General features: G+C 47.0%; 2 protein-coding genes across 2 annotated transcripts; both read right to left on the reverse strand.

The window, feature by feature from the left end:
* Nucleotides 1-653: 653 nt before the first annotated feature.
* JUN (Jun proto-oncogene, AP-1 transcription factor subunit) lies at nt 654-1,759 on the reverse strand. Its single transcript, XM_007164749.2, has one exon. The coding sequence runs from the start codon at nt 1,746-1,748 to the stop codon at nt 726-728; it is 1,023 nt and encodes a 340-aa protein (XP_007164811.2). The 5' UTR covers nt 1,749-1,759; the 3' UTR covers nt 654-725.
* A 158-nt stretch (nt 1,760-1,917) lies between these two features.
* Nucleotides 1,918-23,950, reverse strand: LOC130708254 (uncharacterized). Its single transcript, XM_057547105.1, has 2 exons — nt 23,881-23,950; nt 1,918-2,657 (listed from the first exon to the last, which is right to left on the reverse strand). The coding sequence occupies exons 1-2, from the start codon at nt 23,948-23,950 to the stop codon at nt 1,918-1,920; spliced, it is 810 nt and encodes a 269-aa protein (XP_057403088.1).
* Nucleotides 23,951-27,258: the final 3,308 nt, after the last annotated feature.

Raw genomic sequence — 27,258 nt, forward strand, 5'->3', positions numbered from 1 at the left:
CTTTCTGGAATTTTCAGAAACAAAACATAAAAAAATTATATACTTTATTACAAATGGTAAACTCAGAGTGCTCCAAATCTCTTATTTACAAACAACGCTGGGCAGGACACCCAAACAAACAAACATGAAATAACTTACAAAGGCGTGAAGCTGTTTATTGACAGTAATCAGCTTTCATCAAATTAAAAAATATATACATGTACATACACAGTTATGGAAGGCAGTCCAGAAAGAGTTCATCTGCAGACTGGGCCTCGCTCTCGCAAACCTCCCTCCCGCCTCCCCCCGCCCCCACCCCCTTTGTGTTCTTAAGGAGCACTACAGAAGCAATCTACAGTCTCTATTGCAGTTTGCGACCCCTCCCTCCCCCCTTTAATACTGAATGAGATCGAATGTTGTTAGGTCCATGCAGTTCTTGGTCAATGTTAAAGAAAAGTCTAACGTTCTGTTTGCGCGGGGACAGCCCGACCGTAAAGCGGGGCAGCCCGCGGGCGGCCGCTCCCTGGCTCCCTGCCAAAGGGAGGGCGCGCCAAGTCCTTCCCTCTCGTGCACACTGGGGGCGCCGTCAGGACGCAACCCAGTCCAACTTGGAAACCCTTGGCTTTAGTCCTCGGACACTTCTTTTTTCTCTCTTTCTCCCTCTCTCGCAACTTGTCAAGTTCTCAAGTCTGTCCCTCTCTGTGTTATTTGTTCTCCGTTGCCCCTCAGCCCCCGACAGTCTCGCCTCAAAACGTTTGCAACTGCTGCGTTAGCATGAGTTGGCACCCACTGTTAACGTGGTTCATGACTTTCTGCTTAAGCTGGGCCACCTGTTCCCTGAGCATGTTGGCAGTGGACGCCAGCTCCGAGTTCTGCGCTTTCAAGGTTTTCACTTTTTCCTCCAGCCGGGCGATCCTCTCCAGCTTCCTTTTCCGGCACTTGGAGGCAGCGATGCGGTTCCTCATGCGCTTCCTCTCCGCCTTGATCCGCTCCTGGGACTCCATGTCGATGGGGGACAGGGGCGGCGTTTCCCCGGGCATCTCGGGGACCGTCTGCGGCTCCTCCTTCAGGGCCTGCAGCCGCGGGTGCTGCACGGGGATCTGCTGGGGCAGGTGGTGCGGCGGCGGCGGCGGCGGCGGCGGCGGCTGCTGCTGAGGCTGCGCGGGAAAGGCCAGGCCGGCCGCACCGTAGGAGGGCGCCCCGCCGCCGCCGCCGCCGCTCAGCGCGCCCGGGTTGAAGTTGCTGAGGTTGGCGTAGACCGGCGGCTCGCTGTGCAGGCTGGCGCCGAAGCCGCCGCCGCCGCCGCCGCCGCCGCCCGCCACCGAGGCCACGGCTGGAGCCACCAGGCCCGCCCCGCTGACCGGCTGCGCCGCAGACGTGACGCTGGGCAGCGTGTTCTGGCTGTGCAGTTCGGCCAGGGCGCGCACGAAGCCCTCGGCGAAGCCCTCCTGCTCGTCCGTCACGTTCTTGGGACACAGGAACTGGGTGGGGGTCGGCGTGGTGGTGATGTGCCCGTTGCTGGACTGGATTATCAGGCGCTCCAGCTCGGGCGACGCCAGCTTGAGCAGCCCCACGTCGGGCGAGGTGAGGAGATCGGAGTTCTTGGCCCGGAGGTGCGGCTTCAGGCTGCCCACGGGGTCGGCCAGATTCAGGGTCATGCTCTGCTTCAGGATCTTGGGGTTACTGTAGCCGTAGGCGCCGCTCTCGGACTGGAGGAACGAGGCGTTGAGGGCATCGTCGTAGAAGGTCGTTTCCATCTTTGCAGTCATAGAACAGTCTGTCACTTCACGTGGGGTTAGTTTGGGCTGCGCGCAGAAGTTTCGGGGCCGCAACAGCGCGCTGGCAAGCGGGGGACACCCGCGCCTCCCCGGGCCTTGAGCAAGGAAAGTTTCTGGAAGAGCGCGCGCCCCCGCCGGCTGGCCTCCCCCGGCGCCCTCCTCACCGGCTCGCTCCGGGGGATCGCAGGGTTAGGACGCCGCCCGCGCTCTTACTTGTCCGCTCGCGCGCGCCGCCCGGCTTTGAAAAGTCGCGGTCACTCCCGGAGCTCTCTCGGGCCCAGCGGTTCCTCGGAGCCCGCGGACGAACTCGCTTCCCGGCGGCAGCAGGTAGCGCGGACCCCGCGGTGGCCGGCCGGCGGCGGGTCTCCGCCGTCCCGACTCCGAAGACTGTCCCCTCCTCCGCTGCGAGGGGGAGGGGGCGCCCGGCAGCCGCGGCTCGCGCTCGCCCAAGTTCAGCAACCGGTTCGAGCGAAGCGGAGCGCACGTCCTCCTCTCTCCGCCGCCTCCTTTTCTCTACCGCCGCCGCGGCAGCTTCCTTTGCAAAGGAAAGCTTTGCAAAAGTTCGCTCCGGGACCCGGCGGCCACTTGTCTCCTGTCCTCCTGGCCGGGAAACTTCTTGCCGCTGCAGCCGCTCTCCGGACTTCCCCGGGCGGACAGTGGCCGCTCTCCACGCTGTCAGCAGCGCTAGCGCAGCTGGGCTCTCTCCGCCTGGGGGCGGCTGGAGAAGGGGCTCTCCCGGCGCTCCCCAGAACACCAGCCTGGGAGCCACAAGCACTAGCTCCCGGCCGTTGGAGAGAAAATGGAAAAGAAAATAAGATTTGCAGTCCTTCCCAGCTGACTGTGCCTGTCTGCCTGCCTGCGTCCGCGTACCTCCACTCCCGCCTCGCAGCTTCAGCCACACTCAGTGCAACTCTGAGCCCTTATCCAGCCCGAGCTCAACACTTATCTGCTACCAGTCAACCCCTAAAAATAGCCCATGATGTCACCCCAAGGCCTTCCCATTGGCTCGCGTCGCTCTCAGGAGGGCGGGCCCACCCGTCGCCATGGAGACCCCACCCTAGAAGATTCTTCTCTGGACCCGCGGAGGCTCACGGGATGAGGTAATGCTCCGTTGCCCTCCTACAGTTGGGCCCTTCTTTCTCCTCCTCCCCCCCGCCTCCCCCTCCACGCGACTTGAGCCCCTGTCTTCCTTCTCCCCTCCCCGGCGCGTCTTTCCCGGCCCGCCCGGTGCATTGTGGGCTGACGTCTTGGAGTTTGACTGCCTAGTGACGGTGGCTGCCGCGAGCCGGGCGGACTCGGGCGCTCGCAGGCTCTGAAGGAAGCGGGCTGAAGTTCAGGGCTCGGGGCGGGAAGGCAGGGGATGCGGGGACCCAGAAGGCGGGGGAACCGGGCCAGGTGTCTGGGGCCGAGGGCGCGGGGCGGGTGGTATTTCCCCACTTCAGGGCTCGATGTCATTTCGCCGCCGCGAGGGGCGGGCCGGCTGAGCGCCCGGGTCCCGGCCCCCCCCCGCACTTCCGGGGGGGCGGGAGCACCGCCCTTAAGGTGGCTCTGTTAAGTCCCCTGTGGGGACGAGTGAAAGTGGGCTTTTAAGTTTAGGGGCGGTTCTTGAGAGTCGGCCCCCCACGTTGAGAACGCTCTGAAGTTTGTCTCCTGGTCAAGTTCAAGAGCTGCGCCTGGAAGCCGAGTGATTTGCATTGCTTGAAACCTGGTGTTCGGCTAAGTCCCCGCCGCACCCCACCTCACCCTCCCGACCGTGGGAGAAAGGGTGCGGGGGTTCGCAGCTTCGCCTCGGAGAGGAGGTTTCTTACAGGAGGTGGAATTAGCGGGCAGCTCGGTGTCTAGTTGGGAACGACCGTTTAGGGAATCCGAAACTCGGGGAACCCGGGTGATCGTCTACTCCCCGCCCCCGCACAAGATGCATAGGCACATCACACATCCCACGTACACACGAACACACACACACACACACCCCACTCCTCCCGCCCTGATTTGCTTCCGGGAAAACTAGTCCGAGAGCAGCAGACACTTGCCAAAAGTCACACAGCGAGTCAGGAGTAGAATCAAGATTTAAAATTTCTCCGCTCCCGGCCGGCCGGTGGGCCCATATCCTGTGTAGCCTCTAGGAAGCGCTAGACCCATGTAAGTGGTTCCTTTTCTGTGGTTGTTATTTTATCCTCCCCCAACCCCTCACCCCTTAGGGACAAAAGTGTATGGTGGGAAGAATACCAAAGTCGGGAATCGTGGGTTCTCTCGTGGCCAGCGCTGCCACGTTGTGAAGTGAGCAAATCAGAGAACTTCTTTGAGCTTCAGTTCCCTCATCTGCAGGTGGGGCTGGTGAGACCCACCTTACTGGGCTGAGTTAGCATAGAGTCATCGCCTCCAGGGCTAGGAGGTGGTCGCCAACAGCCCCCTTGCCTGCCCTTCTTCGGAGTTTCCCAGAGCGTCGATGGGATGCCAGGATGTAAGAGTGTGACTTGGCAGGACCAGGTGGAGGCAGCAGTGAGGGCAGGGGGTGAGGGAGGAAAGGGTCAGAAGTCAGCTCCTTCCAGAGTTTTCTCCAGGACTGGGGCTTGAAGTTGGACCTGCAGCAGCTTATGTTCCTAGGTTCTAATTCTGGCTTTTCAGCTTCTGAGCTTGGGGGAATTCAGCCTTGGGTTCATAGCCCAGAGCTTTAAGGTATTTGTGGCTTTGAGAGTTCAGATCCAACAGCCCGGCAGCAGCTGGTGTCAGGGAAATCTTGACAGCTTTCCTTTACTCCAGCACTTGCCTCTCATTGCCTTGTGCAGCAGGAGAAAACAGTAGCTGCTGTGAGCCAGGCACTGAACTGGGTGGGGGTAAGGATACAGTGATGACACCAGCCAGTTACTTTCCTCAACGAGGGAACATTCTCCTCTATATTGTTGCCCTGAATCGTTTTCTTCTGTAATCAGGGAGCTGGTGTTTTTAAAATAATTTTAATGATAACAGTAATAAGAATCAATGTCATGTATTAAACACCTACTATCAGCCAGGCATTCAGCAGAGCAATTTATATATACTCTTTCTCCCTACAACTATCTTGGGCTATATATATTATTATCTGGATTTAGTATATGAGGAACTAGGCCCAGAGAGGTTAAGTATCCTGCTCAGGTCACAAAGGCAGCTGGAAGTAGACTTCAGGTGTGTGTTACATTCCCTTTTTATATCTTCTCTGCTGAGGGAGGCTCTTGTAAAGTATTGGTTGTCTGCAGAGGAAACGGCCCTTAGATGGTGGGATGGAAGAAATTGTCTTGCCCGATTCTCTGTAGCTCCTTTCAAAGCCTCCTTTCAGAGCTCCTGTATTTAGAAACTTCAAAACTTAGGACTTTATATAAATATATATCTTTTGCCTAAGGGTTCTGTGTGTTCCACTCTGCTTTATGTGGTTTAGTAGGCTGATTTTCTCCTTATGTTGAGAAATAGCATATTTCATCCAAAAAATAACAGATCTTTTCATGTTAACGCCCTTGCTTGGAAGCCTTCATTGGCTTCCTTCCCCTCACAACCAGGAGAGGGTTCGGATGCCTTTGCATGGGAGAGGGGGCCTTTCACAACCTAGCTCCTGCTGTCCAGCCCCATCCTTCACTCCTAGTATCAGGAAAGGCTGGGCTATGCTGCCTTAACAAACAGCACTACCATTTCAGTGGCTTACCGCAGGGAAGTTTATTTCTTGCTCATGCCACGTCCCCACTGTGGGTCTGCAGGGGAGTTCCATTCACCGTGGATTTGGGCTGAAGAAGGCTTCGTCTTGATGCATGCTTCTCCTTACAGTCTCGGCTGGGTAGAGGGAAGGTGGCAAATCATTCAGTGGCTCTCAGAGCATCCACCTGGAAGTGACACACTGTTCTGCTCATGCATCCTTGGCCAGAGCAAGTTACGTGGCCATGCCTAACTTTAAAGCTCTGTAATCCTGCCAAGTGTCTCGAAGGGAGAGCGCCAGGAATATTTGGGAAACAACACTAATGACTCGAACAGTCTCCCTTTCTGTTCACCAAATGTTTGGCTTACTGTCCTCCCACAGGCAGAATTCCACTCTCTCCTCAAGGGGGATGACCCTAAAGACCCACCTAGTCACGGTATATCAAGCTCACTTTCCAGGGAGTGGGTGATGCGTAGTAGACTCTATATCAGCTCCAGATGTGACTCTTCATCCAAAGGCAAGATATCTGCCCGGCATACTCTCAGTATGTAACAGTGGGACAGAGATGGGATAACTGCAATGGACACACTGATTGGAAAGTGAAGGAATGGGACACCACAGTGGACGTTAATCCAGAGCAGACATGTTGGGGACCCCCCCTACCCAACACCCCGATTAGACGTTGATTCTGCTCCCTAAGTGTAGCTGCCCTAGCCATTGTTTTCTGTGACCCCTGGCCTTGACCTCTGAGAGAGTCTTCCTTCTGTACATCTAAAGCAGGCATAGGAAATAGGTTTTCAAACCAGCTTTTAAAAATAGGGGTGGTGTTGGGGGAACAGAGTGATATTAAGTCTCAAATACAGTCTCCTTTAATCCAGGCTGATGTTCTTTTAGCAGTGCAACTCTCCCAAAAATGTAGGTTTCTTATCTATTTGATTCCAGGCGTTCCATGTGTCAATAGCCACAGCCAATTCTTTTCTAGACATGCCTCCATGGTTTGCCATGTTTCTTTGCTTTCTTGCTCTCCTGCCTGCTAATATCTCTCTCATTCATCTCCTTTTCATATTCTCTCTCTCTCTCTATTTCTTTGTCTTGCTGTCTTTCTGTCTATCTCTCTCCTGACTTGGCTTTGAGTGCTTTGCACTTATTGGGCTTAGGTGGGAAAGTCATACTTTTCCTCCCATTTCCTCCCTTTTCCCTTTTCTCTAATTGAAAGCATATGCTCGGTAACATCTTAATTTATCCAGAGGTTTTAACAATAGGTTTGAGGCCATACCTTTGACTTGAGCCATACTTCAGGGCTGATTTTAACTAGCCGTTTCTTGCTGAAAATCTTCCTTAATTTTACTAGTTGAGATTGAGAAACAATAGCCTCCTCTAACCCTCCATAACTCTGAATTTATAGATCGTCCCTAGTTTCTTTCATTCCTGCTTGCAAACTGGCCAAATCTTCTCTGAGCTCATCTCTTTTTTTTTTTTTTATAAATTTATTTATTTTATTTATTTTTGGCTGTGTTGGGTCTTCGTTGCTGCGTGCGGGCTTTCTCTAGTTGTGGAGAGCAGGGGCTACTCTTCATTGTGGTGCATGGGCTTCTCATTGCTGTAGCTTCAATTGTTGTGGAGCATGGGCTCTAGGCGCGTGGGCTTCAGTAGTTGTGGCACACAGGCTCAGTAGTTGTGGCTCACGAGCTCTAGAGCACAGGCTCAGTAGTTGTGGCGCACGGGCTTAGTTACTCCGCGGCATGTGGGATCTTCCTGGACCAGGGCTCGAACCCATGTCCCCTGCATTGGCAGGCGGATTCTCAACCACTGCGCCACCAGGGAAGCCCTCATCTCTTTTTCGTAATAGTTTCTAAATGCATCCAACAGCCATCAACACATGCTACTAATATTTTGTTTTACAATCTCTTGCCTTAGTTCATTAGGTTCATGATATGTCTTCTAAATTATCACAGTGATATGTTCACCAAATAGATCACCATCCTTTTACCTTCTGATAACAGTGTTCTTAGTTACTGCCCTCTAAACAAATGTTTACTCTGGTTATTGTTGTTATTACATTACCCCGTGTCTAGGTGCCAGTTTTTATATCCGTCAGGATAGGCTAGGTTTGCCACCAGAACAATCCTAATATCTCAGTGGCTTAACAAAAAACCTTTACTTCTTGCTTATACTACATGTTCAAAGTCAGAGGGGCTTTTCTCAATATACTCACTCAAAGACAGAGTCTGAAGGTTTCATCTTGAAATATGTGTGCTTCTACAATCATCACAATCACCTTCACAGGGAAAAGAAAGCATGGTGAATTCATACTGGCTTTTTAAAAAAAAATAAATTTATTTATTTTATTATTTTATTTTATTTTTTTTGGCTGCATTGGGTCTTTGTTGCTGCACATGGGCTTTTCTCTGGTTGCGGTGAGCAGGGGCTAATCTTCGTTGTGGTGTGCGGGCTTCTCATTGCGGTGGCTTCTCTTGTTGTGGAGCATGGGTTCTAGGCACGTGGGCTTCAGTAGTTATGGCACGTGGGCTCAGTAGTTGTGGCTCACGGGCTCTAGAGCGCAGGCTCAGTAGCTGTGGCACATGGGCTTAGTTGCTCTGTGGCATGTGGGATCTTCCCGGACCAGGGCTCGAACCCATGTCCCCTGCATTGGCAGGCAGATTCTTAACCACTGCGCCACCAGGGAAGCCCCCATATTGGCTTTAAAAGCTTCCTCCAAGAAATGACATGTTACTTATGTTTACATAGTATTGATCAAAAACTAGTCATATGACCATGTCTTACTTAAAAGGTGCGGGAAAGTGCAATCCTAGTATGCACTTGGAAGTTAAGAGCTGGAAATGCACACCGCTGTATAGCCCAGGTTATGCTCTGGTAGCGATCCAAAAATCTTACTGAATGACAACCACGGAATTATTTCTCACTCATGCTGCATGCCCATTACGGGTTGGTTGTGTCTCTGCTTCAGACACATCATCTTTGCTCTGGGACCTTTTCTGAAACATTGCTGATTGCCATGGCAGACAGCAAAGAACATGGTGCTTAAAGCTTCTACTGAAAGCAGTTCACGTGGCTAAGCCTGTTGTCAGTGGGGAGCGGCAGCAAGTATTTGCAAATAGTAATACAGTCTACCACACCCTACACTACACATTCCTCCCATTCCTATGAGTCTCAGCTACCCTAAACATTTTCCATACCTCTGACATTTTCCTGGTTTTCCATTTATTTTCATCCTTAATAAAAATGCCACCTGGCAAACTCCTACTCACCCTTCAAGACCCTGCTCAAATAATTGCTCCCTCTGAAGCTTGCTGTTACCCCATTGCTCACCCTCAAGTAGTTATTATCTTCTTTGGCTCCCATCACACTGGGTACAGACCCGAAGCTGAGAATGTACATCACGTGTTCTTGTAAATGTCTTCTTACACCGTGACTCCAAATCCAGGAACTGTGTCTTACTCATTTTTATATTTCCAATGCTTAATGCAGTGCCTGGCACATGGAAGGATAGAAGGTACTCAATAAATGCTTATTGATGAGTTTCTTAAAAATAGTCTTTTCTATAGCAGAATTAAGGGGGTGTTTTAATAGTCAAATAGCAACAGTAACTTGTTTTAATACATAAAACTTCTAACAAATTCCCCTGCTGAAACTTCCCTAAGCACATCCTATTGGACTTGGGATAAAACCCAAATTCTTTACTTTGCCTATAAGATCTCACATGCCCTGGGTTGTCCTACCTCACCAGCCTGAAATTACTAGTACTTCTCTCCTCACTATTCTGCAGCCACACTGGCTATGATTGTATCAGTCAGGATAGCCTAGGTTATGTTCCAGTAAAAAAGCAACTCCAGATCTCAGTGACTTAAGACAAAAAAGTTTTATTTCTCGCTTCTGCTCCATGTCCGTCAAAAGTTGTCAGGCAGTCTGATCACTTTGGCTTCCCCTGGGATCCAGTCCAATGGAGTACGCACTTTCAGGAACGTCACAGACCTCATGGGAAAGGGAAAGGGAGCTTTGAAGGGCTCTAGCCAGGCAATTAGGCACATTTGCGGGAGAATGTCACATGTCACTTCTTACAATTCATTGGCTAAAACTAGTCTAATGGCCCCACCCAGCCACAAGTTGACCAGGAAATGCCATCCTATTTGTCTGGAAGGCAGAGAGCTGCAAATCTTTGGCGACCAGTCCTAATGACTCTCACACTGGACTTCTTCAGTTCCTCAAACCAGACAGACTGTTTCTTGCCTAAGAACCCTTATATGAGCCCTCCTACCTCTTCCCTGTTCCTTGGTCAATTTTTATTTCTTTAGAGGTTAGCTTAAATGACACTTAAAGAGGCTTTCTTTTATATTACACCCCTGTACCCACCCCCATCTAAATTAGGTTCCTCTCTTATGCCTTTTCATAAGTCTCTGTGTTTTTTCTTTATAGCAGTTGGGATTTCAGGAGGGTGATAAATCACACCCTCTTTCGTTCCCTTCTGAGTTCAGAACCAGCTGAAAGTTAGATACAGGAATCAGATGAATGTGGATTGCAATGCCCACTTGATAGCTGATATAGGCTAGATTGGAGGGCATGGCAGACATGAGGCCACAATGGGTTTCCTCATGTTTCACCCTGAATTAAACTTACCCACGGGTCCCTGGCAAAGGCGGGCAGTTGCAGGCCTTTTCCAAATGGACAAGTGTTTGCATCCTGTAGACAAATTCATTCTGAGAAGAGAGAACAGATGGCTGAGATAGGCCTGCTTTTGTATACACCATCCCCCTTACGGTGATGTCTTTTCAGCACTCAGAACGTCTGCAAAACTTAAGGGATCGTAAAGTAACAAGGGCCCTCTAGAAGCCACCTTCCAAGTTCTGCCCTTTTCCCAATGTAGGAATCCCTTTGACAGCATCTTCACTACTTAAGTGCTTCTAGTGATCCTCAGAGCTGGGGAGTGATGTCTACTGAATGCTGCCGATTGGACCTCACTGGGAATATTATGGACATGAAACTGTGGGAAGCAATTTTGATCAGTCAGAGAGATCTCAGAGAAGGTCAGCCGAATGGTGAGAAGCCAGAAACTATGACCCATGGAGAAGAATTGAAGGAACTGGGAATATTTACCCAAGGGGAAAAATAAAAGACCGTGAGACCAAGTAGAGAAGTCTCCAAATAACTGTGCAGCTATCACATGGGGGAGTTCACTTATTTTGCAGGTTTTGAGGTCAGGGCGAGGGTAATGACTAGAAGTTAGAGAGGAAGACTCGGCTATCTTTAAGGAAGAACTTTCTGAAGTTATAGTTATTTATCAATGTGATCGTTGCCTTAAAAGTAGAATGGAAATTCATCCATTCAATACATATTTACCGCTTACTATGTGCCAGACACTATACTGGGTTAGTTTATGATAATTCCTAGTGAGCCCGTAGTAACTTGCAGTATTCAAGTTATACTTTGTTTTCAAAGCTCATAAAACCCTTTTAAAATATTCTCTTTTAGAATTTGTCTGGGAGTGGTCACCAATATTAGTGGCTTTTTTCCTCAATTCTAGAACTGACATTTTTTTTTTCCTCTCAAAATTTGAAAACCTAAGATGATATTTTCTCATTTCCAGTGTTAGTTAGGTGAACATTCTTCCATCAAAACAATTGCTGGGAATTCCCTGGCAGTCCAGTGGTTAGGACTCCGGGCTTTCACTGCCGAGGGCCCGGGTTCAATCCCTGGTCGGGGAACTAAGGGCCCGCAAGCTGTACAGCATGGCCCCCCCAAAAAAAAAAAAGTGTTTTTAGTGTCCATAAGTCAAAATTACCTGTACTTGGGATGACTTAAGACTAGATACTCCCTTACCATTTGGGGCAGAAGAACTACAAAGTGTTCCCCAAACTCCTCTTCCTTTCCTCCTGAGCGTACCGCTCAACTACATTTTCCAGCCTCCTTTGTAATTAGGTGTGGCCACATGGCTGAGTTTTAACCAGTGCAAAGGGGGTTAATGTGATGTGACTCATAAAACCATCTCTCCCCATCTTCAGGGACATAGAGAAGGGCAGAGCCACAGGTGGAAGGAGCCTGGATCTTTGAATGACCACGTGGAAGATTAATTGCCCACTGGCCAGGATTATTTGCACTGGATTTTGCCTGAATGAGAAATCAACTTTACTGTTGAAACACCGAGATTTTGGAGTATATATGTTAAAGCTGCTAGTGTCTTCTTATTCCAACTGGTGCTGCAGGATGCCCTCGAAGAGAGAAGAAATATGGAACTGAAGTTAGGGATTTTGTTCTGCCCTTTCCTGTTGGAGGAGAATTAGAGGAGCAGGCAGAAGTGAAAGACATAGCACTTAATTACACACTGATGCTTCCTTGTGCTCATGTTTTCTTCCCAACTAATTTATAAACTTCATGAGACATGTTGCACTGTCTTACATCCTCTTTTATATTTATCTTTTGGTGGATATTTATAGAGAAATGCCAGGTGCTTTGAGGATTTCAGAAGAAATATAGGTAGCACATATTGTTAAATGTTATTCATTTACTCAACAGTTTTTGAGAATTCACTATGAGCCAGCCACTGGGAAGCATTGGTGAACAAAAGCTATGGTACCTGCCCGCAAGTTGGGGTATAGCAAGGAAAATAGAGATAAAGAGGCAAGACTAGTCGAGCGTGATAATGCTGTGAGAAAGAAGGACAGGATGTTCTGGATGCACGTGGAAGGGACATCTGACACGGGTGGCGGTCAGAGAATTGTCCTCTATTAAGGTGATGAATAAATTGAGACCCCCCAAGGATGAGCAGGAGTAGCCAGAAGAAGAGGAGACTGGAGAAAGAGTGCTCTAGGAATAGGGAATGCATGTACAAAGGCTTGGATATGGGGCTTGAAGATGGGGTGTGCTTGGAGGGACCAGAAGGTAAGCTGGAAAGGAAGAATGGAGAGGATGAGCATGAGAAGAGGAACTTATACATTATAAGAGGAACTTATATAATATATAAGTATGAGGCACATACTTAATAAATGCATACAGAAAGCCTTTTACTATACGTGTATGAATTTACCTAGGAGGAAGTATGGCTGATTAATCATCAAGATATCAACAGTTGTGACATTTGGGTAATTTCTTTTTTCCTCCTTATGCTTCTCTGTTTGTTTTAAAACTTTCTACAATAAACACGTATTGCACTTGGAATTAAAAAAATCAAAGTGTATTTTCTTCTTAGTTGTGATTGTACCTGCTGGGCCTCATCCGATCTTCAGAACCGTCATCTGAGCAAACTGAGGTCCAGAGCTGATACACAGTGATATTACAATTAGCTTTCCTCTGGTTCCATTCAGCCTACTTCCTCTCCATTGTGTCTGCCTCCCCTGCAGTATCTAAGTACTGATGATGGCTTTTCCTGGAACTACTGACTTTAGTGCCATGTCGTGTCTTCGTGTGTATGTTGTTTGCAACTTGGAGAAATTGGATCCACGTCCTCATGATCCTGCCCTCCTAAGAGGCTTTCCACACGCAGAAGATGGTCCTCCACCTCCTGGTCTACATCCTTACACCTCTCTCTTCTGTGATGCTCTCATGTCCTTTGCCTAGTTAGGGAGGAAATTGTTTCTCATTATTCTGTCAACCCATATCTTGATTGACTAGTGTGTTGGTGCTTGGCCAAACCAGTGACAATGAACACCCAAACATCTGAAAGTCTTGAAACACTGTATTGACATTCTCTAAGTTATGTTGCAGCGACAAACCACCTGCCAAATCTCAGAAGCTTAAAATGACATGAGTTTAATTCATGCACATGTTACATTTCCATCCCGATCTAGGGCTTAGCTCTTTACTCTGAGACTCTGGGTGAAGAAGTGGCCCCCTTGAAGAAGTGACCCCCATCTGAGATATTGCTGGTGTGTGTCACAGGGAAGAGAGAGAGGTGACACTGGGAGATAGTTCTTAAAGCCTTGCCCACAGTCACTTCTGCTCACCTTTGATTGGCCAGAGTGTGTCACAGGGCTGATAGGGCGAGGCAGCCAATGTTTTGACAGATACCTTCTCAGCCCTCGGAATCTCAGCTTCTGTATCTATAAAATGGAACTAGGTATAAAACATTATGGGATATTCAAACCATGGAATATCATGTGGCCATTTTAAAAAAATGAGTTAATTGCCCTTAAAAAAAAGTGTGTTGACCTGAGAAAAGCCCGTGATATAGCGTGAGGTGAAGAATGCAAGTTGCCCAGTAAAGTGTATAGCTTGGTGTCATGGTTACATAAATTTAGAAAACCTATATCTGAGCATATTTGTTTGCATGAGGATATTAATAAAAATAGCTAGTGTTTAAGGAATGCTTACATCATATGCCGATTCTGTGCTAGGTGCTTTTTACGTGCATTTGCTCATTTAATCCTTGCAAAACCCAGAGAAAGGAGTAGAAAGTTATACTGAATAGTTATTATCAGCTATCTGACTTGGGGGTAGGATTAGAGAGATCTTATTTACTTTTAAAAGTAAATGATTTCTGTACATTTTTACTGATCACAGTAGGTGGATTAATCAGCTTTTGTGGTAAAAGAAACCACAGTAACATCTGAGTGCTGTGCAATGCTCAGTAATTTATTTTCTGCTCATGGGCCTGCAGTCAGCTGAGGTGGCATGGCCTTTCAAGGCCCTGCTGGGTCTTCTTTCCTCCCCACTGCATCTGCCTCCCCTGCAGTTTTCTAAGTAGTGATGATGGCTTTTCTTGGAACTGGTTATATCAGTGCTGTGTTGTGTGTGCTCAGGTGCAACCTGGAGAAATAGGGCCGAGGGTCAAATTCAGGTCTGCTCCATGTGCCTCATTCTAGAACCCATCCTGGAGAAGCAGAATCTGCCAGGGCTCTGTTCTTTTCGTGGCAGAGGTGGGGACAAATGGAAACATGGGAAGCTTCTGAAGGCCTGGGCTTGGAACTGCTCTGTTGTCATTTTGGCCCACATTCTATTAGCTGAAGCAAGTCACATGGCCAAGTCCAATATCAGTGGAGCTGGGAAGTCATAGAGGTTTAGAAGGAGGGAGTGAATATTCACTGTATAGTAATCTACAATCAGCATTCATTGCTTTCTTAGTTAAAAATAAATAAATCACAATAAAGTGAGAAAAAGAATATTTACCAGTGATAGTTTAAATTGTGTTCAATAGATTGCAAAGTCACTTTATGCATTTCTCAAAAATACAAACTCCATATCTACAGTTATAATGAGCACGGTGATAATAACATGGACATTTAATTAACCAAAGTATTCATTGCCTAGTAGGGCAGGTAGGCATTTACACCAGCTTGGCTTATGCTGCTCGTGGTGTAACATTCTGAGCATAATTCAGAGACTGTTTAATGGCCCTATGTATACATCTCTACTACTTGTGTGGCCATCTGCAATCCAAGGAACTTAAATCATGGAATCACAGACTCTCAAACCTGGAAGGCTCTAGTGCCTGTGGTAGGCAAGTGCCTCTTAAGTTATATGGACAGCTGCTTTTGCCAATTATAGTCATTCTTGATTGGGTGTGTCTCACATTGCTGGAAAATGGTTATGGAAATCAAAATTCTTTTATTTAGCCCATGGGGACAGTGAGATCCCCAGCTGTCATTTACCTGAGTGGCCAAGATAGGATGGAGACCTAATTGTCTCTAGTAGGCCCAGGGCCTCTTGCTTTGTTTCTCTGCATAACATGAACATTCAAGCATATGGATCATTTGGGAATATTCCCTAGGACCTGAAGCTTCCATTACTCTCTTTAAAACGTATATTAAGCCTCCTTCTTTTACTGTTTCCTCTGTCTTAAGAGAACCCAAGTACTGCTTAGACCAACTAACTCTGGGTCATGCAAAAAACAGTATTGGCACAGACTCTGAAATGAAGAGAAGCATGTTAAATTCCCTAGAACACTGGCCAGGGAATCACGCGTATTTTAATTTCCTTTCTATTCTAGCTAATTTAGAAATATCTGCTGATATAGCTTATGGGAATCAATTGCATAAAGCAAATGTTTTACTAAGGACTTTATTTGTTAAGATTATGAATTGTATTTCTCAAGTTTCAGTCATTTATCCATCACTTTTTCCATTTTGCTATGTCCACTTACTTCTCTCAAATCAACTTACTATTTTTCTTTAGATAGATTCACTTTTTTAAAACTTAAAGGTATTTTTATAGATGATATATTACCAGTGTAAATGGATGAGAAGTATTACTTGCCATAAACACTGATACGACTGTAAAAATAAATACATAATCATTAAAATAGATAACTTGTCTCTTATTCTACGTGTGGTAGGTGTTTTTCCACTGATATTGTGGAAAGATATGGGCTCTGGAATCAGGAAGACGTGGTTTCAAATAACAACTCATTTTCTTCCCAGTAGTGTGATCTTGGGCAATTTTCTTTCTTTTTTTTTTTAACATCTTTATTGGAGTATAATTGCTTTACAATGGTGTGTTAGTTTCTGCTTTATAACAAAGTGAATCAGCTATACATATACATATATCCCCATATCCCCTCCCTCTTGCGTCTCCCTCCCACCCTCCCTGTCCTACCCCTCTAGGTGATCACAAAACACCGAGCTGATCTCCCTGTGCTATTCGGCTGCTTCCCACTAGCTATCTGTTTTACATTTGGTAGTGTATATATGTCCATGCCGCTCTCTCACTTCGTCCCAGCTTCCCCTTCCCCCTCCCCATGTCCTCAAGTCCATTCTCTACATCTGCATCTTTATTCCTGTCCTGTTGGGCAATTTTCTTAATTGTTGAACATCAGTTTCTTATCCATAAAATGGAACAGCATTTTAATCCATAAAATGGAATAACTTAGTGATTGATTGCCTACCAGGTGCTAGGTAATGTGCTAAGTGTGTGGGTACAATGAAAACTGGGTAAATGGACTTGGAGTTGAAGTCTTGGATTCAAGTCCTATCTTATCTCCTTTTGGGTAAGTCATTTAACGTCTCTGAGCTTCAGTTTCCTCATCTGAAAATGAGTGTGATGGTTGCCATTTATGCCTACTTCCAAGAACTTCTGGAAGGAATGACATCATTACTAATGGGAAAGCCTTTGGTACACGGATACAGGCATTTCTGCTGTAATGTGACATGTACATTCCTGAAACACTCTGTGTTCTGCAGAGTTGTACATTAAAAATAACATAACATAACAAGGCAGGCCACTGAAAACCTGTGCAATATTGTAACCATACTGCTAAGATAAAACTCTAAATATCCTAATAAAAGTAATAGAGTTAAAAAGATCTGTTAAATTTTGACTAAATAAATACACCCACACCCACACATACATACTACAGCAAATGTAGGATTTTACCTTAACACTGGCAAAGGCAACTTGACGGAAGGCATGACGAAGGCAAGGCAGCTGAAGTTATGGGGGCGAGGGCAAACGCTCAAAGATGGGACCGCACCATGCAATAAGCTCTTTCAAGGAGTATGTAGGCAAACAGCCCAGCAAGAGGATGGAGGGTGACAGGGCATTCTGTCCAGTACCCAGAGCACTGGGTGCCTCTGAGGCAACCACATTCCACTCTGTTAGTGTAGTTTCTGCTCGGCCGCTGCTCCTCGGGGGGACACGGTGTTAACATCCCGGGAGAAATCAGTGTGGAATAAAGCAGCTTGCATGTTATGCCGCTCTCATTCCTCTAGTTATCAGCCTTACCTTGTCTTCCAGTACCACGGGTCACAGCATCATGTACTGTCGTGGAGCAGTCCACACAGGCAGATGGGGGGAGTTGCAGTTCTCAGCCAGGAGCCCGTGCCCCGGTCCCAGGCTCCGTGAGCAAAACAAGCAAAGACTCCCAGAGGCAGAATTCATTCAGAGACGTGAGCCTTCTCTCCGTGCCCCCTTCCCTCTCTTCTCAGTCTGACCAGTCTAATTTCTTCTCCTTTCTTTGGTTTCAGGCTTCCTCTTCCCTCCCCAGCCTGTGAGCTCCTTGAGAGAGGGCTCTGTCTTATTCATTGATGGGCTCTGAAGACCCACACAGGGGCCCCGGAACAGAATAGCTGCATTACAATTGAGCTTCCCTTTGTAGGTAAGGAAGAGCCCCAAACTCACTGAAGGGTCCCGGGGCTCATCGGAGCGCATCCGAAACACCGGGCACCTTGAGATGAGGATGGAGGCACTGCCCGCACCACCACCCCCTCCACCCACCCTCCAAGGACAGGGACAGTGTCTCATTCAGCTCTGTGTCCAGCATCCCTGTTGCTCCCAAGTTGAGGCAGGGACCCCTCAGTGGGTCCCAGCCCTGCTTTAGCCGCGAGAAGACCACGACAGGGCTAGCAGTATATCCTCCTCCTTAGCCCTCCTGCCTTCCTTCCTTTCTTCCTTTCAACAAATATTTATCGGGCCCCTATCCCATACCAGGCACTATACAAGGTCCTGAGGATGAAGTGTTGGGCAAGAAAGACCTGGGATCTGCCCTCACGGTGCTTCTGTGTGGCCTAGAGGTTAAGCGCTTAACTTCTGGAGCTACGTTCCCTGGATCTGTTATCTGGCTCTGTCCTTTTCTCACTATATGAACATGGCCAAATTCCTCCCCAAATCTGTTTCCTTACCTGCAAAATAAGGCTCATAATAGAACCTAATTCAAGGGCTTGTTATGAATATTAAATGAATTGACCTATAAAGGACTTAGAATAGTACCTGATGCAGTAAGTGCCCAATAAATATTAACTGTAATTGGTAGTATTACAGTTGCTGTCTATAGATGATAAACACATGAATATAAAATCATGATAAGCTATAAGTATTATGAATGAAATTCCAGGAATAACCTGGAACTCTGTGGTTCTATCTAACTTTGTAGCTAGTAGACTATGCAAACGTTATCTGACAGGGGAGTCGGGAGGTGGTTGGGCCTGGGGACCTGAAAGATCTCTGTACACTTCTGGTTTGCAAGAAGATTAACAGTGGGCAACTTCTTAAAGAGGGTGATCTGAAAGGGCCTCTCTGAAGAGGGGCTGCAATAATAAAGGATATAAACACTGACTCTCGCAGGAGGAGGGTGGCATGGGAGGGGTGTTCCAGGCAGAGGAAAGGTGGGAAAGAGCCATCACTGGTGATCAGGTGATCAGGTGTTGAGGACCTTCCCCTACCGGCTCTGCACCTGGCCAATCTCGTTAAAAGATCCTCTGTTCCCAGTTGCTCAGTTTCGGTGTCTACTGTATGGGGAGCCCTCAGTGGTGGCTTTCAAGCGCTGGGGTTTGAACACTGGTACCACCCATACATATCCTCAGGATTCTAGAACTCCATGTCCTTTCACGCTGTTACTGTGACTCTCTCTATACTGCCATGCTGGCTGGGCCATTGTTTTATTTCTTAGGTTACGCTTGAGCAGATGAAAGAAAGGAGACATAATGAGCAGGCATTTCTATGTGCCACGGTCTAAATTCATTACCGATGCCCAAGTTTTAATCAGTATATGTTGCCAACCACATACAGTTTGGGTAACCTTGGTTACGTCATCTCATTTCCTCTTCCTTCACCAATACTCACTCAACAGATACCAGCTGAGCAAGAAGTATGTGCTCGTGTGACGGGGTAGAGGGATTACTCGGGGCCTCAGCTTCTCCACCGACAGTGTGAAGGCTTGGGCCAGATCGCTGGTTTTCAACTGCAGGGTTCACTCCCAATCTCCATTTCATTAAATGGAGCCATAGTCTCTGGTATACTGAAAAGCTTTCTCAAGTAGGGGAGAGAACAGTGGATTGACAACTAGCAGCTGAAGAGTTTTATCACTATGACCCAGAACTTAATTTTTCTCTGCCTAGATTGTTAGGCTTTGTAAGCCTCCCTTGTCACAAGAACTCCATGGAAGGGGCTGTGAACTGCTGAACTAGATGTTCGCTGAGGTCCTCTCTAGCTCTGACATTCTCTGAATCCTGTAATTATTTTTCTTTTCTCTTGGTTTCCTTTCATTTAACACCATTTCATATGCATGTTTCCAAGAATCCACGGGGGTTCTCTCCCTTGTCAGCCTCAGGGATTCGGCTTCAGTTTTGCTTAGTACTTTCCCTATTGATCCCCGCTTCTTGATTCACTCTCCTTTACAGACCTTTTCAGAGCCTTCATTTCAATGAGTCCTAACTGTGTGTGTGTATCTCCCCACACTCAAGGTCTTTATTCCTGGCACCAGTAGGCACTTAGCAACTGTTGGATGAATTAGTGAATTCTTAATGATTATCAAGAACCTCAACAGATGTATCCATACAGGTAATAACCTTTGGATCATTTGACTTCTTTTGTGAGGGTGTCAATTCGGACGGAATTGCTAGATCCAAAGTTATAAGCTGGTTTCCTGCTTTTATTACCAACTGCCAGATTGCTGTGGCTTTTGTTTTGTGTAAGCAGTAGTAGTGCTGATAACACTTGTGGTAACTATTTATAACATTATCTTAAATAATTAATCAAATCAGAGTACTTCCTCTCTCCCCCCGACCCTTTTTTCTGGGTATCAATATCCTTTGTATCCCAAACTCCAGTGGTTTCCCTAAAGCCACTTGGATCAGTGCTACATGCTCTGAATTTAGCCAGAGAAAAAGAAATGGGCTGCTCCAGCTCTAGGTACCAGCAATGTTTGTGTCTTCTTGGAACCCTGCACCCTTTTGCCACCAATTCAGCATCAGCCTGGCTTGGGGTTTTCTGCGATATTGATGATGGTGGTGGTGGTGATGATGATGGTAAAGATAACTCTAACAACCCTATGAAAATATCATTAGCCCCATTTTATAGATAAGGGAAACTAAGGCTCAGAGAGGTGACACGCCTTGCCCTCAGTCACACAGCTAGGAATTGGCAAAGACAGGATTTACGTCTGTTTCTGAGTCAAAGCTGGTCTCTTTCCACAAAACTACACTGCTCCACAAGTGGACCTACAGGGTCAGGAGCCTTGTGGGAGCAGCAGGTCTGTCAAGTTCTACAGGGCTGAGCTATTTATTGCTGCAGAGGACACTCATCACTATGCTAATTACATTAATTGCTGCCCACTCTGCGGCTAGGTGGGTGGTTTAACAACACCTAGCAACGTGGTAATGATGCCTGGGCCTGCCTTTCTGCGTGAAAACATCTAACTTTTTTTTTTTTTAAACTCCTTCCTGTGGTGGCCAAAGATAGTAATTATAGGTTCTACTGGTCGGAAGTTAGTGACTTTCTGCCTTGTAGGGAAAAGGTCAAGACACTGAACTTTGACACTCCATCAGCATCAACTGTGTGCTTGACACTTTAAGGGATCTTTTATAATCCTCATGACAGCTTAGAGGTGGGTATTATATTATCCTTATTTTGTTTCTAAGGGAACCCAGTCACCTGCTTGAGGTCACATAGCTGGATATTGGTTTAGAACTGAGCATTGTCGGAGGACAAATTTAGCCTCCACACATTTCCCTACACTATAGCACCACTCAACAGGAGAATTTTTGCTTCTGATGCTTGGAATTGAATTACACACCAGCAGGGTTGAGTCTGTATTTCAAACAGAGAGGAAGCAAGGCATTGGGAATCGGTGTTTTGCAGAGTCCTCCATTGCTAGAGGATGAATATTTGACATTTCAACCTTCCAACTCCCATCTCTTCCCCGAGCTTCTCAAGGAAATGTTAACAGAATTTTCCAGTTGACTTTTTAAGAAGTAATTTTGAAGACTACATCCATGTACTTCTTGTGAATGGACTAGGTGATTTTGGCAATTCATCATAATTGGCTGAATGACTTAACTTCCCCAGAAACCCAGATAACAGAGGCTAATTTAGGAAGTAGTTGACTTTGGAATGTTATATATGCATGCACGTTATGGGTGTGTCCATATTATATGTCAATAAATGTATTGTGTGTATGTGCGTGTGTGTGTATGTGCGTGTGTGTGTGTGTGTGTGTGTGTGTTCTTCAGGAAGTCTTGAGGTACTGGTGGACTTAGATGATTTGGTTCCTTTATTAGCTACCATCTAGCTGTAAATGAGGTTTAAAAATATATTTTACTAATATTCAAAACAATTACATTATATAATGACACAGAGTAGTGGTTAAGATATCTGGAGCTAGACTAGAGTTTGAATCTTAGCTCTGCCACTTAACAGCTGTTGTGACTTAGGCAAGTCACTTAACCTCTCTGGGCATCAGTTTTCCCATTTCTAAAAATAGGGGTTAAAACAGTTCTGACCTCAGGGAGGTTTTTGAGGGCAGGGACTATGTCTGTACACTTCTCTGCACCCAGCCAGAATGAGGTTTGGAAAGAGCAGGCTTTGGACTTACATAATCCCTCAGCTTTGATTCTAGCACTCCCATATTGGCTGTGTGGCCTTGGAGAAATTACTTAACTTTTCTGGGCCTCAGATTCCTCATCTATGAAATAGAGGCTCATTATCCCTACCTCAAACGATTGTCACGTGATGAGGCAGGACCTATGAAGACCTAGTACCTAGGATAGCACATTGGAGGTATCCATTTCCCTTTTTTTTCATCCTAGAGGCTGATGACATTCAAGGATGGATGACCAAGTTCTTGTTCGATTTGTAAAACACATTCTTTTCTCTCACACTCCATTTTTATTTTCTCCTTCCCACCCTTTTCCTTTATCTCCCTCCCTTCCCTATCCGTCCCCTTTCTTTTTCTTTTTAGGTCAGCCTCCGTCTACTGTGACTCAGCCCCTCTGTCCAGGGTCACCTGGTCCCTGGATTGTCACAGCAGCTCTCTCCCTGGCATCATCCGTCCTCCCCTCCATCCGGCACTCTATGATTTATTCTTCACACAGGGTGTCCTTCCATCAACCTGACCCAGACCTTGCTACTCCTCTGTGCCACTCCTTCCAGTATTCTCATCACACACAGAGCAGTCTGTGGCCCTCACCATGGCCCACAAGGCTCTGTGTGAACTGTTTTCTGGCGAACTCTCTGACCCGGCTTCCTAGCGCGCTCTCTCTAACTCTGCTCCAGCCTCAAAGGCTTCCTGACTGTTATTGGAACTTTCCAAGCACGTTCCAGCTTTGCGTCCTTTGTACGTGCAGTTCCCTCTCCCTCCAAATATCTGTAGAGTTCATTCTCACTTCCTCAGGCCTCTGCCCACATGTCACCTTATCAGAAAGGCCTTCCTTGATGACCTTACATAAAATAACACCCCCAATCACTCTCAATCCTCCATTTCGTTTTTCTTCTCACTGACAGATTCTATATTATTCCTTTCCTTTTGATTGCCTCTCTCCTCACAATGGAAGCTAAGCTGTATGAGAGCACTTTGTTTTGTTTTATGCTGCATCCCCAGAGCCTGGCACATAGTAGGTGCTCAATTAATATTTGCTGAATACATGAATGTGTGTTGCCTCTGTATGAAATGGCAGGAAAGAGCCTCCATAGACACTCCAGCCCTGATGGCTCACTGACCAGTATTTATTTTACCCAAGCCAAAGTGATGAGCAGTGAAGAGGAGAATCAGGTGGTCTTTTAGGGGCCCACCCCCTTCACATATGTGCCTTGAAGACCAACGCTGTTTCATCTGTGGCAGTGACATGCCTGCTTTCACACTGCTTCGTGCCATAGTTGCAATGTTGTCTGGAATTCCCATGGCAGTTTTGCCATATGATGAATTTTGCTCACATAAATAGGTATCGATCACAGATAAAGATCACTCCTGGTTTATATTTAGTACCACCACAACAAACTGAAAGTTGGAGGTGTGCTACCTAATTGTTCCCAGACTATGAAAGCAAAAATACAAAGTCTGCTAGCACTGAATCACTCTTTTCCACCTGGCCTCTCCCTGCCTTCACCCTCCCTTTCCTGATTCTGTTCCTGTCGTAAAGTATGGTAGCTTAGTAAAGGGCAGAGTCACACTGGGCGTCCAGGGTTCCAGTCCCAACGCCACCACTTACTCACTGTGAGATCTCACGCAGGTTAACTCACCTCCCTAACCCTCAGTGTCCTCCTCTGTAGAATGGGCCTTGACAACGCGTACTCAATACTATGTGTTGAATGAAAGATGGCAAAACGCAACACCCGGGTAGAGCAGTAGCCCGCAGTAGTGCTAGTGCCTTCCATGCCTACTGATTTACACGACTGTGATATTCTTTTTCCTTATTTTTATTTTATTTTTTTTAAATTTATGACTGTGATGTTTTGATATCCTTTCTTTGGCTTTGGTCAACCTTTAGGATAGACAACCCAGCTAAAAATGGAGGCAAGGCCTTTCAGAATCAGTACTTCATAAGGCTTTCATGGAGGTCTCACTGTTTGCATGGTGGGGTAGAAGATTCTGGGGCAGGCAGGTGGGGGGGTGGGATATCAAGGCACAGAAGCACAGTTTTGCTCCTATTAGTTTGATAGGGCTGCTGTAGCAAATGCCACAAGCTTGCTGGCTTCAAACAACAGAAATTTCTTCTCGCACAATTCTAGAGGTCAAAAAATCCAAACTCAAGGTGTCAGCAGGGCCACACTCCCTCTGAAGGCTCTAAGGGAGGATCCGTTCTTTACCTCCTCCAGCTTCCTGTGACTCCTGATAACACTTGGCTTTCGGCAGCATCTCTCCAATCTCCGCCTCCATCTTTGCCTGGCTTTCCCCTCTGGGTATCTGTGAGTCTCAAATCTCCCTCTTCTTTCTGCTATCATCCGCTTGTCATTGGATTTAGGGCTGACCCTAAATCCAAAATGATCTCATCTCGGCATCCTCAACTTAGTTCTATCTGCAAAAACCCTATTTCCAATAGGGTCATATTCCCAAATACTCAGGGTTGGACATATCTTTTGGGGGTGGGGGAGGGACACAGTTCGACCTACTACAGTGCCCTCCGGGAATTTCAGTTAGGCAAAGAGACACAATACGCACAGCTGAGCAACCGGAGTCTCAAGTAAAGAGTAAAACAACCCCTCCTGGAAGGTGAGTAGGGGGTGTGATTCATTCATTCTTTGATCCAGAAACATTGCTGAACCCTTGCTGAGCTGCATGCAGGGAAGCAGAAATGATAAGGCATTCACAGACTGATGGGGGTGGGAGGGGTTGGAAAGGCGTGGTATAGGGAGAGAGTAACGGGCATTTCCAGCTCAGTGTGGTTGGGCTTGGAGGAGGTGGGCGCTGAAGCTTTGGGGGCTTAGCAGAAAGTTTGGGTTACAGCTCTGGAGGGGTGGTGGTCAGAGAAGTCTTCCCAGAGGGGGAAGGATTGTCTCACCTGAAGGATGAGGGAGTAGGAGCCAGCCACGCCCAAAGTGGGAGGAGTTCTAGGAAGAAAGAAAGAAAGCCCAACCTCTGTGGGTCCTCCACAAAGTAGGGGGTGGTGGGCTAGAGAGGCAGGCAAGGGGTCAGATTGTATAGGGTGCTGTGAGCCATCCGGAGAGGAGTGGAGAGCTAGGCATGACCAGATCTGCCTATTAAAAATAAAAAGTAGAGAAAGCCTGTAGTGAAAAGTGATTTTCCAGTAGATCTAAAAATTGTATTTATTATGTTATGTGTGTATGTGTGTGTTTTTTTAAAGAAGTATAACATATATACCGAAAAGTGCACAAGTTATAAGAGTGCAGCTTGATGCATAAGTGAATAGCCCTGTGTGTACACCACTTAGGTCGTTGGATTGTCAGAGCAGAGGCAGAATAGAGTTCAAGATGGGCCAATGACTCACAATTACTCTTGTTTGCCCTGTGGAGAAATGACCCCCATAACAGGAAGTTGCTGGGATCTGGAATAGGAAGGCTTAGTTTTGAGCCCCATATCTAGTATTTCTCTGCTGTGTGATCTCAGGCAAATGGCTATACTTCCCTTATCCTCAGTTTTACCATCTGTAGAATGGACTAACAGTATCTGCCTCAACAAGATGGTGTGAAGGTGAAACAGGACAAAGGTGGGGAAAGCTCTCTGCATTATGCAAAAAAAGTGCTTGTATGATTCTCAAATTCGAATCTGTCTCAGAACTGGATTTCTTCACTTTACCTTCTTCCTTCTCCACCTGACAGTGTTTCAGATAAACGAGGAGGGGAGGAGGAGAGTTACTCTTTTTGCAGCACTTTTTGTTTGTCTGTTTCCCATTCCAAAATACCTATTCCAGATCTGGGCTGTCACTGCTGTACCCTTCTTTAGTCCCACCTTCTTGCTCACTATTGTCCTTCTCACTCAACCAGGCTCAAACAGGCAGAGGGAAGAGGGCAGGGAGTTTGGGCCATGGAAAGAGGTTTGAGGGTGAAGATAAATCCGATGCTCCTTTCCCAGCCTTTGCTGAGGATGTACTGTCCCCAGCTCTGCACAGGGCATTTGGGATCGTGGGTGGGAGGTGGGGAGACACAGAAGAGAAACATAGTATTCACACTCAGAGAGTTATTTGTTGAGGCAAAATGGAAACAGGTCCATAAGAGAGTAGAGTCAGCTAAGGTCAAGGTCTTGCTGTTAAGAGGCAAAAAGCCCCTAAGGAGTTGAGAAACAGAAGAGACCATTAGGTAAAAGACCATAAAGAAGGTGAGCACTAGACTCTCCCTCTCTCTTCCCTTTTCAGATTCTTGGCATTTCTGCAACAGATACCTTTAAGCATCTATTGCATATCAGACCATTCTTTTATATACATTGTCTTATATGATCCTTGCAATAAGACCAAAAGCTGAGTATTCTAATTACCATGTTTCGGATGAGGGGCACTGAGATGCCCAGAGACGTGCTCCGGATCCTACCACTATTAAAAGAAGGAAGCAGCTTTGAACCCCCATTCATCCAGCTCCAAAGTTCCTGCTCTTTGCAGTCTGCTCTACCGTGTCACTGAATGTACGTGGAAGGGCGCCACACGTTTTATCGGGCTGCATCGCATTGCATGCATTTTTAGTATTTGTGTGCACATGTCAACAGGCATGTCAACGTGCCTGCTGGGTGAGTCGTAACAATTGCGTTTTGAGTGTCTAACTGCATTATTTTGCTGGCAAAGCCTGGCTCAAGGAGAAGAGAAAAGGAAGCACACAAGCCCACTACGTGGGAGGCCAGACACACAGTGAGGGCTGGTCCTTAAACAAACCAATGGGAAGCGGCTCTGGGTAGCCCCAGTAGAACTTCACTTTGTTGGGGGGGCCCCTGGGTTTTTCCATGACTGTTCTGTTTCCAAAGCACAATTCATTTCCCATTCTTTTTTTTAAAAAAAGGAACTAATATTTGTTTAGCACCCATTATGTGCCAGGCATGGTGCTGGGCACTTTACATCTGTGATATCACTTAACTCCCACAAACCCTGCCAAGGGGACACCATTAGTGCCCCTGTGCAGCCCAGGAGACAGATTTAGGAAGCTGGGGCCATTTGTCCAAGGTCCCTCAACTGGGGTGGAGCAGAACAGGGGCTCCTGTCTGGTGCTGTCCAAACAACAGGCTACACTGGCATTTTAAAGTTATTGGTGGGCCATTTTATTCTTCAATAACGTTTTAAATGATCTCGAATTCATGACCCAGTATGCTGGCATACTCACTCTGCTCCTGATCTTTTAGGGAAAGAAGTGCTTTATCTTTTCATTCCTGAGTAACTGGGCTGTTTTGTCCCAGAGCTAAGAATCTTCACGCCAGGTCACTTGAGTGTGATGTCTAGAGGGTACAACAATGGCCATCCTAGCTCATTTGACACCTCTTCTTCTTCTTCTTTTTTTTTCCTAAGGCACTGGCCTCCTTTCAAGACCTTCCCCACCATCACCATAGTTATGTGGTTGCTGAGGTAGCATCAGCCATGACTGGGAAGGCAGGACCTGTGGCCTGGACGAGCCTGTGGTCAGAGAGAGCTGGTGTGCTCAGGGTCCAAAGGGACCTCAGATTTGTGATGGGCTCTAATAGTCTCCCAAAGCCCCCTGGTCCCCACTCACCATGCCCCCCATAGAAAGTAGAAGATGTCCTCTGTGTCACTT

The sequence above is a fragment of the Balaenoptera acutorostrata genome, chromosome 1, assembly GCF_949987535.1.
Source record: "Balaenoptera acutorostrata chromosome 1, mBalAcu1.1, whole genome shotgun sequence".
Classification (NCBI taxonomy): Eukaryota; Metazoa; Chordata; class Mammalia; order Artiodactyla; family Balaenopteridae; genus Balaenoptera; species Balaenoptera acutorostrata.

Coding starts and splice junctions, on each gene's coding strand:
- JUN (XM_007164749.2), bottom strand. CDS start 1,748: ATGACTGCAAAGATGGAAACGACCTTCTACGACGATGCCCTCAACGCC.
- LOC130708254 (XM_057547105.1), bottom strand. CDS start 23,950: ATGGAGGCGGAGATTGGAGAGATGCTGCCGAAAGCCAAGTGTTATCAG. Junction 2,658..23,880: donor GTCACAGGAAGCTGGAGGAG/GTAAAGAACGGA, acceptor AGTTGCACTGAG/TGTGGCTGAAGCTGCGAGGC.